Source organism: Danio rerio, chromosome 15 (genome assembly GCF_049306965.1).
Source record: "Danio rerio strain Tuebingen ecotype United States chromosome 15, GRCz12tu, whole genome shotgun sequence".
NCBI classification, from domain to species: domain Eukaryota; kingdom Metazoa; phylum Chordata; class Actinopteri; order Cypriniformes; family Danionidae; genus Danio; species Danio rerio.
This window is the reverse complement of record NC_133190.1, coordinates 3,234,579-3,255,000: the sequence shown is the minus strand read 5'-3', so window position 1 is coordinate 3,255,000 and position 20,422 is coordinate 3,234,579. Positions and strand designations below refer to the sequence as shown.

The 20,422-nt window shown below is 34.8% G+C and overlaps 2 protein-coding genes across 4 annotated transcripts in view; both read right to left on the bottom strand.

The window, feature by feature from the left end:
• Nucleotides 1–5,396, bottom strand: part of mtus2b (microtubule associated tumor suppressor candidate 2b) — a 60,287-nt gene extending 54,891 nt beyond the window's left edge. The window contains exon 1 of the mRNA XM_073924241.1: nucleotides 5,104–5,396. The gene's annotated coding sequence lies outside the window, so the exon portion shown is untranslated. The remainder of the gene's footprint in view (nucleotides 1–5,103) is intronic.
• Nucleotides 5,397–13,388: 7,992 nt separating this feature from the next.
• Nucleotides 13,389–20,422, bottom strand: part of rcbtb2 (regulator of chromosome condensation (RCC1) and BTB (POZ) domain containing protein 2) — a 35,387-nt gene continuing 28,353 nt past the window's right edge. The window contains exons 10-12 of one of the 3 annotated variants that reach the window (XM_073924284.1): nucleotides 20,115–20,254; nucleotides 18,054–18,184; nucleotides 13,389–15,754 (exon numbers count right to left, since the gene is read on the bottom strand). In XM_073924284.1, coding sequence (XP_073780385.1) covers nucleotides 15,725–15,754; nucleotides 18,054–18,184; nucleotides 20,115–20,254 — 301 coding nt within the window. In that variant the 3' untranslated portion in view covers nucleotides 13,389–15,724. The remainder of the gene's footprint in view (nucleotides 15,755–18,053; nucleotides 18,185–20,114; nucleotides 20,255–20,422) is intronic. The other 2 variants (XM_005173365.6, XR_012391199.1) reach the window with 2 other exon arrangements.

The following is a 20,422-nucleotide window of genomic DNA, read 5'->3' as shown; positions in this document are numbered from 1 at the left end:
GAAGAACTGAAGACTTCACTAGCGAGAAAACAGTTAAACAGAGCATCTGCAGTGCGAGGATAAAGAATAAGCCTCCTCCATTCAGCCTCTTTACTTTCTCTTTACTTTTCTCCTTTACTTTCATGAAGGAAATGGTGGAAACTCACTTCACTGAACACATCCATTAGTCTACGGGCGTAAATCCCTGGGGGGGACGGGGAATACAAAAATAACGTAGTGTGGTCTAAAAACTGAGTTATATAGAAAAATAAATATGGTGATGGAGATGTCTTCAAAACCCTACAGGCGGACAAATCTAAACTTGTTTTTCATACATTCATTCATTTCCTTTTCAGCTTTGTCCCTTTATTAACCTGGGGTCGCCACAGCGGAATGAACCGCCAACTTATCCAGCATATGTTTTACACAGTGAATGCCCTTCCAGCTGCAACCCATCTCTGGGAAGCATCCATACACACTCATTCACACTCATACACAACAATTTAGCCTACCCAATTCACCTGCACCACATGTCTTTGGACTGTGGTTGTTTTCATCTGTACAGATATTTGTGTGTTGCTGTAATTCCTGTGTGTATCAAGCAATTTGTGATCCACATAGACACATAACTAACGCACTCTGCACTGGACTTAAAAGAAGCTTTTAGTTGGTCAATGGCGCGGTATATTTCAGTTCCACAAAATAGTGACGCACATACAAAGCGCCTTAACACACCTCCTATATAGACCGGCACACCCTTGAGTCCACGAAGTGGAACAAATGGATTTGCTACTTAAATAACGTGTCACAGAAGGGGAAAATTAGGGTTGTGTTGCTCAGAAAACAGCAACAAATCGCGCCAAACACATCTTGCGCCTTGTTGTGTAGGACCCGCGTTTGTGATCAGGGGGCCCCGCCTTCTCATTCTTTCTCATAAAATATACAGGGGCCTAGTAATTCTGACTTCAACTATACAATGGAAGTCAATGGTTACACATTTTCAGCTTTTTTCATAATATCTTCCTGTGTGAAGAAAGACATTTGAGCAGATTTGGGATCAAAGTGAGTAAAGGGTGATTAACGCTTTAAGTAAATGTGATCTGCTGGCAGAATGAGAATACGCTGACTCAGGACTGATGAAGAAAGTACACTTAACAGTCTATTAGTCTATTATGCGGAAAGCGCAGGATGCTGACTTGTAAGGGAGACTCTGATTCATGGCATTGCAGGGAAGTCGATTACTACGTCTCATTTCTAGCAAATCATCTTGCAATAAATAGGGATGAATTTGGTGATACTTTAGGAGGTGTTCATAAGATTGTCATGAAACCTTTATAATCATGACACAGCAATAAACATGTGAATGATATTTTATGCATGCTTATAACAACTGTTATTAAGTGTCATTAACACTGGAAATTTATGGTAGCACTTTACTTAAAGGGTATTCATAAGACAGTTATGAAACATTTATAATCATGATATGAATCGTCATGTATGTCAAGGAAATTTTATGCACGCTTATAACTACTGTTATTAAGTGTCATTTGCTCAGTTACGACATTTAGTTATTGACAGTGAATATTAATTGTAACTCAACTTGAATGGGTGTTCATAAGTCTGTCATGAATCCTTTATAATCATGACAGGAAAATAATCAAGTGAATGAGATTGTATGCATGCTTATAACAACTGTTATTAAGTGGCATTCACTAAGTTATGACATTTTATTATTGACAGTGAAAATTCATTGTAACTCAACTTGAATAGGTGTTCATAAGACTGTCATGACCCCTTTATAATCATGATATGACATGTCATGAATATGAATTTTATGCATGGTTAATACAACTGTTATTAAGTGTCATTCACTCAGTTACGACATTTTATTACTGACACTAGAAATTTAAGGTAACACTTTACTTGAAAGGGAGTTCATAAGATATGTCATGTCATGAATATGAATGAGATTTTATGCATGCTTATAACAACTATCATTAAGTGCCATTTGTTCAGTTATGACATTTTATTTTTGACACTGGAAATTAACAAAACGATTTACTTGAAAATGTTCAAAGACTGCCATCAAACGTTTATAATGTTGACATAACAATAATCATGTGAGTTAGAGTTTATGCATGCTTATAACAACTGTTATTAAATGCAATTCTCTCAGTTACGACATTTTATTATTGACATTAGAAATTCATGGTAACACTTTACTTGAAGGGGTGTTCATAAGACTGTCATGAAACCTTTATAATCATGACATGACAATATTCATGTGAATGAGATTTATGCATGCTTATAGCAACTGTTATTAAGTGTCATTGATATATTATTATTGATACTGGAAAGTCATGGTAACACTTTACTTGAAGGGGTGTTCATAAGACTGTCATAAAAGCTTTATAAGCATGATATGAAACATTATGAATATAAATGAGATTTTATGCATGCTTATAACAACTGTTATTAAGTGCCATTGACATTTTATTATTGATACTGGAAATTTATGGTAACACTTAAAGGAGTTTTCATAAGACTGTCATGAAACCTTCATTATCATAAAATGTCAATAATCATGTGAATAAGGTTTTATGCATGCTTATAACAACTGTTATTAAGTGCCATTGACATTTTATTACTGACACTGGAAAATCATGGTAACACTTTACTTGAAATGGAGTTCATAAGACTGTCATGAAACATTTATTATCCTGACCTGACAATAATTACATGATTGAGATTTATGCATGCTTATAACAACTGTTATTAAGTGCCTTTGACATTTTGTTATTGATACTGGAAATTCATGGTAACACTTTACTTGAAGGGGTGTTCATAAGACTGTCATGAAACCTTTATAATCATGACACAACAATAATCATGTGAATAAGATTTTATGCATGCTTATAACAACTGTTATTAAGTGTCATTGACATTTTATTATTGATACTGGAAATTCATGGTAGCGCTTTACTTGAAGGAGTGTCATAAGACTGTCATGAAAGCTTTATAATCATGATATGAAACATTATGAATGTAAATGAGATTTTATGCATGCTTATAACAACTGTTATTAAGTGCCATTGACATTTTAATATTGATACTGGAAATGTATGGTAACACTTAAAGGAGTTTTCATAAGACTGTCATGAAACCTTTATTATCATGACATGACAATAATCATGTGAATAAGGTTTTATGCATGCTTATAACAACTGTTATTAAGTGCCATTGACATTTGTATTACTAACACTGGAAACTCATGGTAAACTCATGAAAGCTTTATAATCATGGTATGAAACATTATGAATGTAAATGAGATTTTATGCATGCTTATATCAACTATCATTCATTAAGTGTCATTCACTAAGTTATGACATGTTATTATTGACAGTGAAAATGCATTGTAACTACTTGAAAGGGTGTTCATAAGACTGTCATGAAACCTTTATAATCATATGACATGTCATGAATATGAATGAGATTTTCTGCATGATTATGATAATTGTCATTCGCTCGTTTATGACATTTTATTATTGACACTGGAAATTTATTGTGCCACTTATAAATTTACATGTGCTGGAAAAGTTGGCGGTTCATTCCACTGTGACGACCCCAGATTAAAAAACGGACTAAGCTTAAAAAATAAATAAATAAATTAATTAATGATGAAATTAATTAATTAATTATTAAATTAATTAATTTTGTGCTGTCTATAATTATGTTTTTTATATTAATAAGGTATGTGTTTTACATCGTTTTTATATTAAAATCGTTGTCTAATTCATTATTATTTGTATTCATTATTATTATTATTATTATTTCATGGTTGTTTATGATAATAAACACTCAAAAAATGCTGGGATGTCATAATCCAACACTGGGTTAAATACGAGCGAACTCAACTGCTGGGTTAAAAGGTGTAAATTAAATTCAACAGAAAATAAATTATTAAAGCAATGTTGAGTTAGTCCATATTTAACACAATATTAGGTTAAAACAACCCAGCATTTTTAGAGTTTATCATCATAAACAATAATAAAAAATAATAATCACAATTTTAATAATTTCTTGTAGAATCTACATGAGCTTACCGTAAAATCGCAAGCAAAAATACTTCAGTTACATTTACAGCATTTATTTTGCTCTATGTGTATTTACAGAGCAACACGGGGGCTGGTGGTTAGCACTGTCACAGCACAGCAAGAAGGTCGCTGGTTCAAGTCTCGGCTGGGCCAGTTTGCATGTTCTCCCCGTGTTGGTGTGGGTTTCCTCCAGATGCTGCGGTTTTTCCCCCACAGTCCAAACATGTGCTATAGGTGGACTGGGTAAACTAAATTAGCTGCAGTGTATGTGTGTGAATGAGTGTGTATGGGTGTTTCCCAGTACTGGGTTGCTGGGAAAATATGCTGGAATAAATGGCGGTTCATTCCACTGATAAATAAAGGGACTAAGCCGAAGGAAAATAAGTGAATCTGTGTATTTACAGTATTGTTTACTGTAAAATATATAGTAATTTTCAATGTTAAAAATATGTAAATGTTAAAATACTAGTCAAAATACAGTTCATATTAGTTAAATACTGTATAATGTACAACTTAACAGCGCATGCAATAGATATTTTAAGATGAACACAATGTAAACACGATATTATTACTTAAAACATTATGCTAATACTACACACCCAGTATTTTAATTACAAAAATAAAACTACATTACACATTATTATTCATTACAAGAGTATCATAACAGTAATTTACCGGCTGAAATGTCCACAAGTAACACTAAACGCTGTTTTTACTATAACGTAGCAACTATAGTACGATTGAAACAGGTTATTGTCATAAACGCCTGCACAAAATCATCAAAATAACGCTAAAAATAGCTCAATTTATTAAATCACATTACTATATTAATAACGAACTGCCGCATTCGCTCATTCAATCATTAATTCAGTGATAAATGAATATAAATGGCTGTTATTCTCTCACACACACACACACACACATTGAGTTGTGCCGCAGAAACACACGACAGCAGGTGGATGTTGATGCTGTGAGCGAGCGCCATCACACACACTCACACACACACACACTTATACACACAGACACTTACCTGCAAACCTTCAGATTTCGCAAGGAAAAGCCATAATTAAATGTTTCCTCTCCAAGCCGCGCGAAAAAAAAACGACGCTTCACGCGAATGAATCAATGCTGTGGCCGCGTCCCAAATCACAACAAGTCAGCTCGCTAGACAACGCTGAAGGCATTCAATGCATCATTCGGTTTCGCAGAACGTGTTTTTTTTCCAGCTCTGCGGTGTGCTTGGTGTGAATGTCAGGCGCATCTAGAGTGCGTTGTTCCTGTTATGACTATAGTGCTGTCTATGTAGGCAGGTTGCGGTGTTTTAAAGCACAACCTGCGTGTTACTGCGCACCGAGCGCCACTCACTGGCGTTCGCGAGGATTAAACACGACACACAGCTGTAGAATGCACAGAAATGAGGAGGATTTGGAGTTTGGGTATTGTTTATTTTAATATGTTATGCTTGTTTGTTTTTGATAAATAAAAGAAAGAAATTCTGGCTACTGTTCATTTTAATATTTTATTAAAAGAATTTAAAAAAAATATCAGGAAAAATGAAAGCAAGAACGACAGAAATAAAGAAGAGCAGAAAAAAATGACAGAAAAAAATGTCAGAATGACAGAAAAAAACTGCAAAACGAAATAAAGTCAGAAAGAACGATAGAAGAAATACACAGAGCGATAGAAAGAACAACAGAAACAAAAAAAGACAGACGGAAAAGACAAAAAAGAAAGTATGAAAGACACAGAAAGACAGAAAGAAATACATAAAGTGTGTTGTGTGTTCAGAGATGCTCTTCTGCAGACCTCGGTTCAGTTGTAACGAGTGCTTATTTGAGTTACGGTTGCCTTTCTATCAGCTGGAACCAGTCTGGCCATTCTCCTCTGACCGCATCAACAAGGCATTTGCGCCCACAGAACTGCCGCTTACTGGATAGTTCCTCTTTTTCTGACCATTGTCTGTAAACCCTCGAGATGGTTGTGGGTGAAAACCCTAGTAGATTAGCAGTTTCTGAAATACTCAGACCAGCCCTTTCTTCCTCATTCTGATGCTCGCTTTGAACTACACCAGATCGTCTTGCCCATGTCTACATGCCTAAATGCATCAAGTTGCTGCCATGTGATTGGCTGATTAGAAAATCGTGTTAACGAGGAGTTGGACAGGTGTACCTAATAAAGTGGCCGGTGAGTAAATGCAACATACTGTAAAATATTGCAAAAGAAGCTATATAAAAGTCTACTTTTGTAATATTTTGAGGTATGTATTATTACGGTGGCACAGTGGGTAGCATGATCGCCTCAAAGCAAGAAGAAGGTCACTGGTTCGAGTCTTTGCTGGGTCAGTTGGCATTTCTGTGTGGAGTTTGCATGTTCTCCCTGTGTTGGCGTGGGTTTTCCTTCGGGTGCTCCGGTTTCCCCCACAGTCCAAACACCGCGAAGTGAAGAGTGAGGGGTGTTGGGCGATCTCAAAGAGAAGAGCGGGGGGTGGGGAGGGGTGGTCAATCGAGCAAGTGCCTGCTGAGAGGGGCACCTCAGCCGATAACGGCAGAGAGGCAGAGGCTCTAACAACCGGCCACCCCCCTTGTGCATGGCTCTGCCTTAATATATATACATAATTATATAAATGAAATTTATTTAGTCTTTGCCATAATGGCAGAACACATTATTTAATAACTTTGTTAATTTAAGTTCCATGCACTTACTGTAGTATTCACATTAAATTATGCACAATCACATGTAACATTCTATCTCCAACAATATAGAGAGTACATCTAATTAATCAAAATTACTCAGTAGTTAAATGAATAGGGCGACGCTGTGGCGCAGTAGGTAGTGCTGTTGCCTCACAGCAAGAAGGTCGCTGGTTTGAGCCTCGGCTGCGTTTCTGTGTGGAGTTCGCATGTTCTCCCTGCGTTCGCATGGGTTTCATCCGGGTGCTCCGGTTTCCCCCACAAGTCCAAACACATGTGCTGTAGGTGAATTGAATAAGCTAAATTGGCTGTAGTGTATGAGTGTGGAAAAAGTGTGTATGGGTGTTTCCTAGTGTAGGGTTGTGGCTGGAAGGGCATCCACTGCGTAAAATGTGCTGGATAAGTTGGTTCATTCTGCTGTGGTGACCCCTGATTAATAAAGAGACTAAGCTGAAAAAGAAATTGAATGAATGAACTAGGCAAGTTTGGTTAATTAGGCAGGTTATTGGATATAACAGTGTTTGTTCTGTAAACAATTGGGAATTTTATTTATTTGTTCATTCATTCAAGTCAAAAAGAAATGAGACTTTCTTTAATATATATATATATATATATATATATATATATATATATATATATATATATATATATATATATATATATATATATATATATATATATTTATACAACAGTTCTGTCTGGTTCTCAAATCTGATTGGCTGATAGCCGTGCGATATTTAGCAATATCAGAACTCCTACAGCCTCTTTACCTTTGTGTATTACTCCGCCCACATACAGCCAGCAAAAAGCAGACACTACAGATCTAAAGTTTAAAAGATGCACGCTCAACTGTTTAACTGTCAGCTTATGATTTGAATCCGGAAGAAAGTAGTTCCTCATACAAAAGGGTTTTTGAGACTCTCCAATTATGTCATCAAACTGTTGTATAAACGCAATATCACACTCGTAGCAGTGCGATATGGCTGTATATCGGCACTGGTGGGGGCACTAAAGCAACGCACGCCTCCCACCAGTGTCGATATACAGCCATATCGCACTGCTACTCGTGTGATATTGCTTATATATATATATATATATATATATATATATATATATATACACTATTTTTTTCCCAAATTTCTGTTAAACGGAGAAAATAAATTTCAACACATTTCTAGCATAATAGTTTTGATAACTCATCTCTCATAACTGATTTATTTTATCTTTGCCATGATGACAGCACATAATATTAAACTAGATATTTTTCAAGACACTTCTATACAGCTTAAAGTGACATTTAAAGGCTTAACTAGGTTAATTAGGTTAACTAGGCAGGTTAGGGTAATAATTAGGTAAGTTGTTGTATAATGATGGTTTGTTCTGTGGACCAGGTTTCCTCAACTGGTAGGAACATTTTCAGTGGGTCGTGGAGTGTGTGGTCAAAAAGTTTAATTTTGTCGGCGCAATAGCCTAGTGGTTAGCGCGTCGACATATGGAGCAGTTGCACATCAGGGCGTCCCGAGATCGAATCTCGGCGCGAGGACATTTCCCTACAATACCCCCTCTCTCTATCTAACTTCGCTTCCTGTCTAAATACTGAAAAAAATATATCATAAAAAAATAAATAAATAAATGAAAAGTTTAATTTTGAACTTATTTTGCTTAGACCGGACTTTTATTTTGAAATGCACACGCAACACCCCTACTGTTTGAAATATGATTATTCATTTAATTATAGCAACAAATATGTTGAAGGCCAAGTACGCCCCCGAATATATAAAGTGTGGATTTACATATATTGATAACAAAAAAAGACTTAAAGGCTCAGTGTATCATATGTTTTGAGGTGCTCTTAAAACAACATTCAGAAAACCAGACAACATGTTTTATTAACAGTTCAGTTTAGTTCATGGTAACTGAACCTTTTCTCACCCTAACCACTGTTTACAGTATTTGTCGCTTTTACTTTTGTAATATTTATATAATTTGATACATTTTGCTAAATGACAGCAATAAAATATTGTTTATTTGTAAATCTTGGTGAATTTCTAAGGATTTGTCTGTCACTACTTGTTTATGTTAACAAATAAATACAAATTATTCATTAATTTTCTTGTCGGCTAAGTCCCTTTATTAATCTGGGATCGCCACAGAGGAATGAACCGCCAACTTATCCAGCACGTTTTTACGCAGCGGATGCCCTTCCAGCCACAACCCATCTCTGGGAAACATTCACACACACACTCATACACTACGGACAATTTAGCCTACCCTATTCACCTGTACCGCATGTCTTTGGACTGTGGGGGAAACCGGAGCACCCGGAGGAAACCCACGTGAACGCAGGGAGAACATGCAAACTCCACACAGAAACGACAACTGAGCCGAGGATCGAACCAGCAACCCAGCGACCTTCTTGCTGTGAGGCAACAGCACTACCTACTGCGCCACTGCCTCACCCATAGATAAAAAACAATACAATGCAAAACACACAGCAAATCTGCAATGACTTGCAAGTGTACACTGACAAGAAATTAAAGTACTTTTTATATCCATAACCAATATCAAATGTGTCATTGATCAGATTTCCACCATAGAATAGTTTCTTAAGGATTAAGTCTGTCCAATTTATTCAAATTTATTAATCACATGATCAAAACTGTGTTTAAAAATTGTCCATAATTAAGGGGAACTTACACAGTTTCTCCACAACATGACCCTTTGTTGGTCATAACTCCTAAAAGGCTACAATCAAATCTATTTACTTGCAGAACATTGAACGTCATCAAGGAAAAAAAATAGAGAAAAAAGTATTTCTTATTTATATTTCTGTTACAGCTTTTATGCTCTGTAAGTCTTCTAAATATATTGCTTTTACTTGCCTTGACACTACCTACTGCGCCACTGCCTCGCCCCACAAATGAATTATAATTCCTAAAATTGTATTATAGTTCCTAAAAAAACATGGGGGTCCCATGGCCAAAACAATTAGGAACCCCTGCTGTAGACTATCAAAAACAAAAATAGCTTAATGGGGCTTATAATATTGACCTTATGTCATGTTTAATGTTTTTTTAAAAATATAAAACTGCTTTTATTCAAGTCGAAATAAAGCAAATAAGACTTTCTCCAGAAGAAAAAATATTATCAGACATGCTGTGAAAATTTCCATGCTCTGTTCAACATCATTTAGGAATATTTAAAAAAGAAATTCAAAGGGGGCTAATAATTCTGACTTCAACTGCATATACACTAGTTCCATTCCATCCATATGTAATCGAATGAATCAGACCAGAAATGCAAGCTCGTGCGACAAGTTTCGCAGTTCGCTGCGTTGCAAAGTTCAAGCTTAGTAAACTCTGACCTGCAAAATCGAGGATCAAAACATGACCACTGGACAGAAATGTAAAATATGGACCAATCGCTCGCTTTTTTAAATGTCTAATCATCTAGTTTAATCCCGCCCCTTTTCGTAGCGCCGTACTACATGTGCGCATGTGAGCGCAGTTTTATTCAGTGACTTGCCTAATTACCCTAACCTGCCTAATTAACCTAGTTAAGTCTTTAAATGTCACTGTAAGATATAGAAGTGTCTTAAAAAATATCGAGTCAAATATTATGTGCTGTCATCATGGAAAATATAAAATAAATCAGTTATTAGAGTTATTAAAACTACTATGTTTAGAAATGTGCTGAAAAAATCTCTGTTAAACAGAAACTGAGGGAAAAAACAAACAGGGGGGGGGGCGAATAATAAAGACTTCAGTTGAATAACATGGAATACAGTTAAACATGACTTGGGAAATATTAGAAAATAAATAAAATTCCACAGGAGGGCGTTTAATTTTGCCTTTAAGAATAGAACAAGTTTCAAAATGCTAGCAAGAAAGAAAACAAGACTAACGCAATATTTGTATTACAATCTTATATCTGGAATTTTCCAAAGCATCTTTACAGTTGTAACATAAAGGACATTTACTCAGATATTCATATGCTATATGACAAGCAGTTTGGTATCATCTTAAAACAGACAGTATTCAAGTGTTAGATGAATCCACCGTGGGACACTAAACACACACACAAACAAACACACACACACACACACACTCTTGGCAATAATGGAGACACGTCCACAGCAGAACACAAACTGCGTGTAAACAAATAGAAACTGTAAGAACTGACCATCAGGAGTGACCTGTGAGAGACTATGAGAAGTTGTGCTTGACTTTCTGTAAACGCTTGAATAAACAATGTCTGATGCTTGTTTAAGGTGGACTTTCACGATTAGGTCGGTTGGCTGATGCTATTATGTGTAATAAGCAGATATCTGCAAAGGATCTAGAAACACTTTGGGTGCAGAAAGAAAAGCTGTCGATGAAAAATTGATATATGGGCACATGATTAGTTCTGCATAAACACCACCAGACGGCATCGTTTCACAACTGTGCAGCACTGCAGCTGACAAAACTCATATTCCACCTTAAACAGAATACTAATGTTGTATAGCAGGGGTGTCAAACTCAGCCCCGCACAGTTTAGTCCCAGTCCTGCTCCAACACACTTACCTGTAGGTTTCAAACAAGCCTGACGGACTCGATTCATTTGATCAGGCGTGTTTAATTAGGATTAAACGGTGCAGAGCTGGAGTTTGACACCTGTGTTGTATACCATGTAAAATAATTAAGAGATCCAAGTTTCTCTGGATTTACATTTATTTTTTAATAGTTTTAAATGTAAATAATTATGATAGATTAATGTTTAATTAATATTGTGTTGTACTGCAAACTGATGACATTTCTACATTTTTTATTTGCCATTTAGATCAAAATTTCACAAATGGTCCAAAAGATAATCTGTATATATTTATTTTAATTAACATATTACTAATGTTTTAACTTCAATATAGTTAAGAAATGATTTTTTGTGTGTGATATTCAGTCATAAAAGTTGAAAACATTTGTTATTTTGACCGATTGGCAAACAAAAACGAAAAAAAACAAAAGGCGAAATGTTGTCGGATCTTTAAAGAACAATAAATATTTATGTGTGTTTGAATAAAAGAAAATAAATAAATAAATAAATATATTTATTTTTTCAAGTTTCTCTTGATTTACAATTATTATTTAATAGTTTTATGTTTAATTAATTACAATTAATAATTTTTGTGTTGTTCTGCAAAATGATGATATCTATTCTATCTTTTTTTTTGTCATTTAGATAATTTTTTGTATGTGATCTTCGGTTATAAAAAAGAAAACATTTGTTATTTTATGCCAATGTTTTAATTAAAAAAATAATTAAGAAAGGTTTTTGTGTGTGTGGTTTTAAATAAAAACAGTTGTTTTTTTTGACAAAAAACAAAAAAGGAATCTTTTTTAAATAATCTTAAATGATCTTTAAATAATATTAATAATAATAATAATATAATAAATACATACGTGTGTGTGTGTGTGTGTGAGAGAGAGAGAGAAAATCCAAGTTTCTCTAGATTTACATTTATAAATTGATAATTTCACAATTAATTATGATTAATATTTTTTGTGTTGTTCTGCAAAAATATTTTTTCTTCCACGTTTTTACTTTTTTATTTGCCATTTAGATGATAAAATCACAAATTGTCCAAATAACAAAAAAAAAAAAAAAAAAAAAATATATATATATATATATATATATATATATATATATATATATATATATATATATATATATATATATATATATATATATATATATTTATTTATTTATTTTAAACAACACATAACCAATGTTTTAACTTTTTTAGCCATTTTTTCCCCATTTTTTTCACAAAAAAAATGAAAAATTTGTTTGAATTTAAACAGTTTTCAGTTATTTAAAAAGTATTTTACAAATAGTATGAATGATTTATATACATATAGTATTGAATAGAATTCAAATGTATTACATCTGTCACATTATTGTTGCAATGTATTGGCCCTCTCTGCCATTTTTCGATTATGCCAACACCTCTTCAGTGGGCTCATGGGATTTAAGTAAATTTATATATAATTTTATTAATTTATTTATTTATTTTTTCATTCAAACTCATACCTAACAAATCTACTAAATCCACAGTAAATCCAGAAAAAAACTGTTTTAAGAGGTCTCTTAATATTTACATTTATATTTAAATATATGTACAAATTTATTTGTAGATTTTGAGGTGAAATACGGTTCTGCCATTATTTTCTCCACAGCTTTTGCACGATTCGCTTATTAGTGCTTGTAAAAATACGACTGGACGAAAGCAGTGACCTTTCTGACATGCTCAAAATAACACTGATACACAAAAAGACAGCAAACATGACAAAAAAAACACATAATAGTCAATAAAAAATGACATTACTCTGATCTGTAAATTAATCTAGTGCCAAAGTCACTATAGTACATTTCAAAACAATGCTAGAACACTCTAAATGTGACGTATTGCTACATCAAAGCTCCTGCTAAGGTCTGAAGAAAAAAAAATGAATCATGATCTCCAATGACACAGGATCATCTTTGTTTGGTTGTTGGCCAGATTTATAAAGGCCATTGTGACAATAGGAGACCAATTTAGGATGGATAACCTGTCGAATAATCTCTTAAAGGAACAGTTCCCCCAAAACAAAATTAACTCATTATTTATTCTCTCTCAAGTGGTTCAAATTTTTAGAAATATCATCCATAGTTGGGAAAACAAATACTATAAAAGTCAATGTTAACTGAATGGTTCTGAAGAAGATGACGGAATTTTCAGTTTTGGGTGTACGGTCCCTTTAAATTTAAACTTCAGGCTGTAAATCTATTAGGAAAACAAATGAAGAAGTCTTTCTCGATCAACCATCTCATATACACAAAACGGTTCTTCCCTTTTGCTTTTTCATATTTCAATCCCTTCCTTTTTTTGTTTGTTCAGTGATTTCAATCATTACAAACAAATAAAAAGTTGAGTCAACTTGAAATTCTATGGCTGCACAGCTTTGAGTTAACTGCAGATTACACAATTTAAGTGTAGTCTACTCCAAAAAAAAAACTGTGCAGCCTTACAATTTGAAGTTAACGCAACTTAAAATTTTAAGGCTGCGCAGCTTTTTTTTTTTTTTTTTTTTTTTTTTTTTGAGTTGACTCAATTTTTAAGCCAAGTAAACCATATGACATAATTTAAGAGGAGTCAGCTAAAAAAAAACTGCAGCCTTATAATTTTAGGTCCAGTCAACTTAAAATTGTAAGGCTGTGCAGATTTTTTGAGTTAACTCGACTTTTAATCCTTTTACTGCAGATGATACGATTTAAGTGGAGTCAACTCAAAAAACTGTGCGGCCTTACAATTTTAAGTTAACTCGACTTAAAATTGTAAAACCGCACAGTTTTTGAGTTGACTCAAATTTTAACCCAAGTACAGCAGATGACATGACTTAAGTTGAGTCAACTCAAAAAAACTGTGCAGCCTTACAATATTAAGTCAAGTCAACTTAAAGTTGTAAGGCTGCACAGTTTGTTTGTTTTTTTAGTTGACTCCACTTTTAACCCAAGTACAGCGGATTACATGATTTAAGTGGAGTCAACTCAAAAAACTGCGGCCTTACAATTTTAAGTTGACTTAACTTAAGACAGTAAAGCTGCACAGTTTTTTAAGTTGACTCCACTTTTAACCCAAGTACTGCAGGTGACACGATTTAGGTGGCGTTTACTCAAAAAAAAAACTGTGCAGCCTTACAATTTTAAGTCAAGTTAACTTAAAATTGTAAGGCTGCACAGTTTGTTTGTTTTTTGAGTTGACTCCACTTTTAACCCAAGTACAGCAGATGACACCATTTAAGTGCTGTCAACTGAAAAAACTGTGCAGCCTTACAATTTTAAGTCCAGTCAACTTAAAATTGTAAGGATGCGCAGCTTTTTCAGTTGACTCAACTTTTAACCCAAGTACTGCAGATGACACGATTTAGGTGGAGTTTACTCAAAAAAAACTGTGTAGCCTTACAATTTTAAGTCAAGTTAACTTTAAATTGTACGGCTGCGCAGTTTTTTTTTTTTTTTTGAGTTCCCTCGACTTTTAACCCAAGTACTGCAGATTATACGACTTCAGTTGAGTCAACTCAATTTTTTTTTGTAATACAACTTTTTTTTTGAGTTGACTCAACTTTTAACCCTTTTTAAGTACAGCGGATTACACGATTCAAGTAGAGTCAACTCAAAAAACTCTGCAGCCTTACAATTTTAGGTCAAATCAACTTAAAACTGTGTAGCTGCGCAGCTTTTTTTGACTTTACTCAACTTTTAAGCCAAGTACTGCTGATGACACGATATAAGTGGAGTCAACTTAAAAAAAACTGTGCAGCTTTACTATTTTAAGTCGAGTCAACTTCAAATTGTAAGGCTACACAGCTTCTTTAGGAATTGACTCAACTTTTAACCCAAGTACTTCAGATGACAGGATTTCAGTGGACTCAACTAAAAAAACACTGTACAGCAAGTTGCCTTACAATTTTGTTGTTGAGTCAATGTTAAGTCAAAGTTGTTTACTTGAAGCTGAGTTAATGTTTTTTACAATGAATCTTTTACACCTTCCTGGTCCCTTTCAACCCAGTCTTTCATGGTGCTTCAGATGGGGATCAAATGTAAAGGCACTGGGACCCTGAAGACAACCAGTGCAGTGGTTTCCCACTTCTCCACCCTCAAAACCTCAAGAATTTGGCTTTTGTCTCTCCAAATCCGAGGTATTTGAAATTAACAATCCAGAACAGAATACCTCTCTCTCTCTCTCTCTCTCTCTCTCTTTCTACGCTGGATCTGTCAGTTTTTGAAGGCCCCGTAGCGGCTGGCTTTGCTGATGAAGTTCTTCAGCAGGTCGTGGTCCATGTCAGCGAAGGCCTGCGTCTGAGTGACAGCCGTCAGGTGGTTGACGCAGAACTTGAAGCAGAACTCCTCCAGATCCTGCACATGGAGAGCGGACGCACGGATTCAGAGAGAAACAGAACCACCACCAAAGACCTACAGAATAATACATGAAACCGCAAATATATGTACATGTTTAGGCTCTGCTCCAAAACCTAATGCGCTGGCTTGCTAGACTACAGCTTTATACATCATACAGTATGTGTGTGTGTGTGTGGTTAAGGGATAAGATGACATTTTGGGACTAGACGCAGTCGTAGGTTGGTTCTCAGTTAAAATGAGTACAGTGCATTTGAATTGTTCTTGAATTTCAGGCATACATTCAAGCATTATTATTTACCTTAAACTGGAATGATTTACAACAAACGTATAGTTTAGAGTAAACTGAACGCATTATTATTGTAAAATTATGCAAAATGCTTAAATGTGATGGGGAACAGTCATGCCATGTGGTGTCTGGTTTTAGGTTAGCATCTTGAGCTAAAGCACAACTCAACTCTGTTACTGTCGACTCTGTTACGGTTGACTTTGCTACAGTTGACTCTATTTAGTCGACTCCATTACTGTTACGCTCAACTTCGTTTTGGTCAACTCTATTACTGTTTTGGTCGACTCCATTAATGTTCTGGTCGACTCCATTACTGTTACAGTCGACTTCGTTATGGTCAACTCCATTTCGGTCGACTCTGTTACTGTTTCGGTCGACTCCGTTACTTTTTCGTTCGACTCCGTTACTGTTTCGTTCGACTCCGTTACTGTTTCGTTCGTCTCCGTTACTGTTTCGTTCGACTCCGTTACTGTTCCGTTCGACTCCGTTACTTTTTCGTTCGACTCCGTTACTGTTTCGTTCGACTCCGTTACTGTTTCGTTCGACTCCGTTACTGTTTCGTTCGACTCCGTTACTGTTTCGTTCGACTCCGTTACTGTTCCGTTCGACTCCGTAACTGTTTCAGTCGACTCTGTTACTGTTACGGTCGACTTCGTTTTGGTCGACTCCATTAATGTTACGGTCAACTCCATTACTGTTACGGTCGACTGCTTTATGGTCAACTCCATTTCAGTCGACTCCATTTCTGTTATGGTTGACTCTGTTACGGTAGACTCTGTTACTGTTTCGGTCGACTCTGTTACTGTTACAGTCGACTTCGTTTTGGTCGACTCCATTACTGTTACGGTCGACTCCTTTATGGTCAACTCCATTTTAATCGACTCTGTTTCTGTTACGGTTGACTCTGTTACGGTCGACTCCGTTAATGTTTCGGTTTACTCTGTTATTGTTACGTCGACTTCGTTTTGGTCGACTCCATTAATGTTACAGTCAACTCTATTAATGTTATGGTCGACTCCTTTATGGTCAACTCCATTTTGGTCGACTCCATTAATGTTTCGGTCGACTCTGTTACTGTTACGGTCGACTCTGTTACGGTCAACTCCGTTAATGTTTCGGGTTACTCTGTTACTGTTACGGTCGAATCCGTTAATGTTTTGGTTGACTCTGTTACTGTTACGGTCGACTCGTTAATGTTTTGGTTGACTCTTTTACTGTTACGGTCGACTCTGTTACGATTATGGTTTACTGCGTTACTATTTCGGCTGACACCGTTACGATCGACTCCTTTACCGTTTTGGTCAACTCTATTACTGTCGACTCTGTTACAGTTACGGTTCACTCCGTTACCGTTGCGGTCGACTCCTTTACCGGTTTGGTCGACTCAATACTGACTACTCTGTTACAGTTCACTCCATTACCGTTGTGGTCGACTCCTTTACTGTTAAGGTCGACTCCATTACCGTTTCTGTCGACTCCGTTTCATGTTACGGTCGACTCCACTACTATCGATTCCGTTACTGTTACGGTCGACTCCTTTACTGTTACGGTCGATTCTGTTACTGTTAGGGTTAACACTGTGACCCTGTTACCGTCAACCCTGTTTCAGTCGACTTCAGTTCGGTCGACTCCATTAAGTAACAGTAACAGAGTTGACATTATCCACAATTTTGTGCTTTTTAACTCAAGATGCTAACCTCAAACCAGACACCACATGGCATGTCTATAAATGAATGTTGTGCATTTTCCTCATATTATAGTTTTTAATAACAGAGCAGTAACAGAAGTAACATATAGATCATCTATTATTTGTGTTTCCTAAACAGTTACAGCACAATTTATATTAAACTTTTATTTTATTTTTTCTCAAAATTCCAATACCATTTTATTTACACAAAACATTTTAACAATTTTTTTTCTTCGTACATCTGTCTTGTGTACTTCACCAGTTTGTTTTTGTTTTGTATTTCCATCAAACAGGAATTTGGTACACTTGCTACATTTGGAACAGGACCAGTACATAACCTGTATTATAGAGTGATAAATGTGTAGTTTAAGTGCTCTCACCCGTGCTTCATACTTGACCGCCGCTGACAGCAGTGTTATAGCATTCTCCTCTGTGATTCCTCTCTTGATGGTCTCCTGACACAGTCTTTTCAGACGACTCTCACGATAATATGTGGCCAAATCCAGCAGACCTTCACAAGACAAACCACCACCAGAATCATAAACACCAAACAGCATCAATCACACTTTTCAAAACACATATTCTACGCTAATGTAACTGTTGTTTCGCTAAAAATGGTGCAGAAATTAAAAAAATATCCATTTCCTGCTAATATTTAAGCACATTTTTAAACACTGCTGATTGGCCATTGTGTTATTGGCCATGAAGGCTTACGGTCTTAATTATTAAAAGGGATACAGCTGCAGATACTCGCATAAATAAAGCATCATTTGACACAGTTCAATAATAATAAATATTATTTATGATATTGAGATTACTGTGAGGGTTGGACAAGGGGTAGATGTTATTAAAATACAATTTAATGGATAATTTAATAAACAATACTCATTATAATTACTGTTTTTACATTATTGTAAGGGTTGGGAAAGGGGAAGACGTTAATAATATACAATTTAATGGGTAATTTAATAAATAATAGAAATAATTCATGTTAGAATTACTGTTTTTACATTACTGTGAGAGTTGGGGTAGGGTGGACGTTAATAAAATACAATTTATATCGGTAATTTAATAAATAATGTAAACATTTCCAGTTTAAATACTTATAATTTAAAGTTAGAATTACTGTTTTTATCATTACTGTAAAGGGTAGGTTTGGGTTTGGGTAGGAGTTGACATTAATAAAATACAATTTAATGGGTAATTTAATAAATACTACTCATTATAATTACTGTTTTTACATTACTGTGAGAGTTGGGGTAGGGTGGACGTTAATAAAATACAATTTAATCGGTAATTTAATAAATAATGTAAACATTTCCAGTTTAAATACTTATAATTTAAAGTTAGAATTACTGTTTTTATCATTACTGTAAAGGGTAGGTTTGGGTTTGGGTAGGAGTTGACATTAATAAAATACAATTTAATGGGTAATTTAATAAATACTACTCATTATAATTACTGTTTTTACATTACTGTGAGAGTTGGGGTAGGGTGGACGTTAATAAAATACAATTTAATCGGTAATTTAATAAATAATGTAAATATTTCCAGTTTAAATACCTATAATTTAAAGTTATAATTACTATTTTATCATTACAGTGAGGGGTAGGTTTGGGTTTGGGTTTGGGTAGGGGTTGACATTAATAAAATACAATTTAGTGGGTAATTTAATAAATACTACTCATTACAATTACTGTTTTTACATTACTGTGAGAGTTGGGGTAGGGTGGACATTAATAAAATACAATTTAGTGGGTAATTTAATAAATACTACTCATTTTAATGACTGTTTTTACATTACTGAGGGTTGGGGTATGGTTGACGTTAATAAAATACAATTTAATTGGTAATTTAGTAAATAATGTAAATATTTTCAGTTTAAATATTTATAATTTAAAGTTATAATTACTGTTTTTACATTACTGAGGGTTAGGGTAGGGTGGACGTTAATAAAATACAATTTAATCGTTAATTTAATAAATAATGTAAATATTTCCAGTCTAAATACTTATAATTTAAAGTTATAATTACTGTTTTACATTACTGTGAGGGGTAGATTTGGGTTTGGGGAGGGTTTGACATTAATAAAATACAATTTAATGGGTAATTAGATAGTATAAATAATACTCATTAACTTCCGGCTGCAGCTGTATCCCTTCTAGCACTGACCAAGGTTTACCAGTCTTCTCCACTGTTCACCAAGGCTGCATCACAAAAACATATACTTCCCTACTTTATAGTATGTGAAAACCTGTATGTGAGCTGATTAGCATGTCTGAATCAGATTTTTGTTAATTTTGGAGGTGGGTGGATGTGGAATGTGACATGCTGGATTTCAAATACCTTATATATTTATGACATATTCAGTGCAGTTATAAAAAATATATATGACTATTGATCTTTGCTTTAGCACTTCTAGAATGAATGGGATTGTATACCGATTGCATCTTCAGGGGGGAGGTTGATCGTATCAGTATACAGGTACTCCAGGAACGCACGATACACCAGATAAGAGAACTGATGAATCTCAATGGTCTCTTCGTCGGTTTCATTCAGCAGTGCTCGGAAATGCTCACACCTATTAACACAAGCACAATATTATATTTCTTTTGTGTTTATGAACACAAATGCAAGTTGTGTGTTTGCTTTTAGAGCACACTAATATCTGTTGGGTTGTTTAATAACATTTAAAACCTGTTCATGTGAAGAATCATCACTATAAAGGGAACTATAATAACATTAGCAT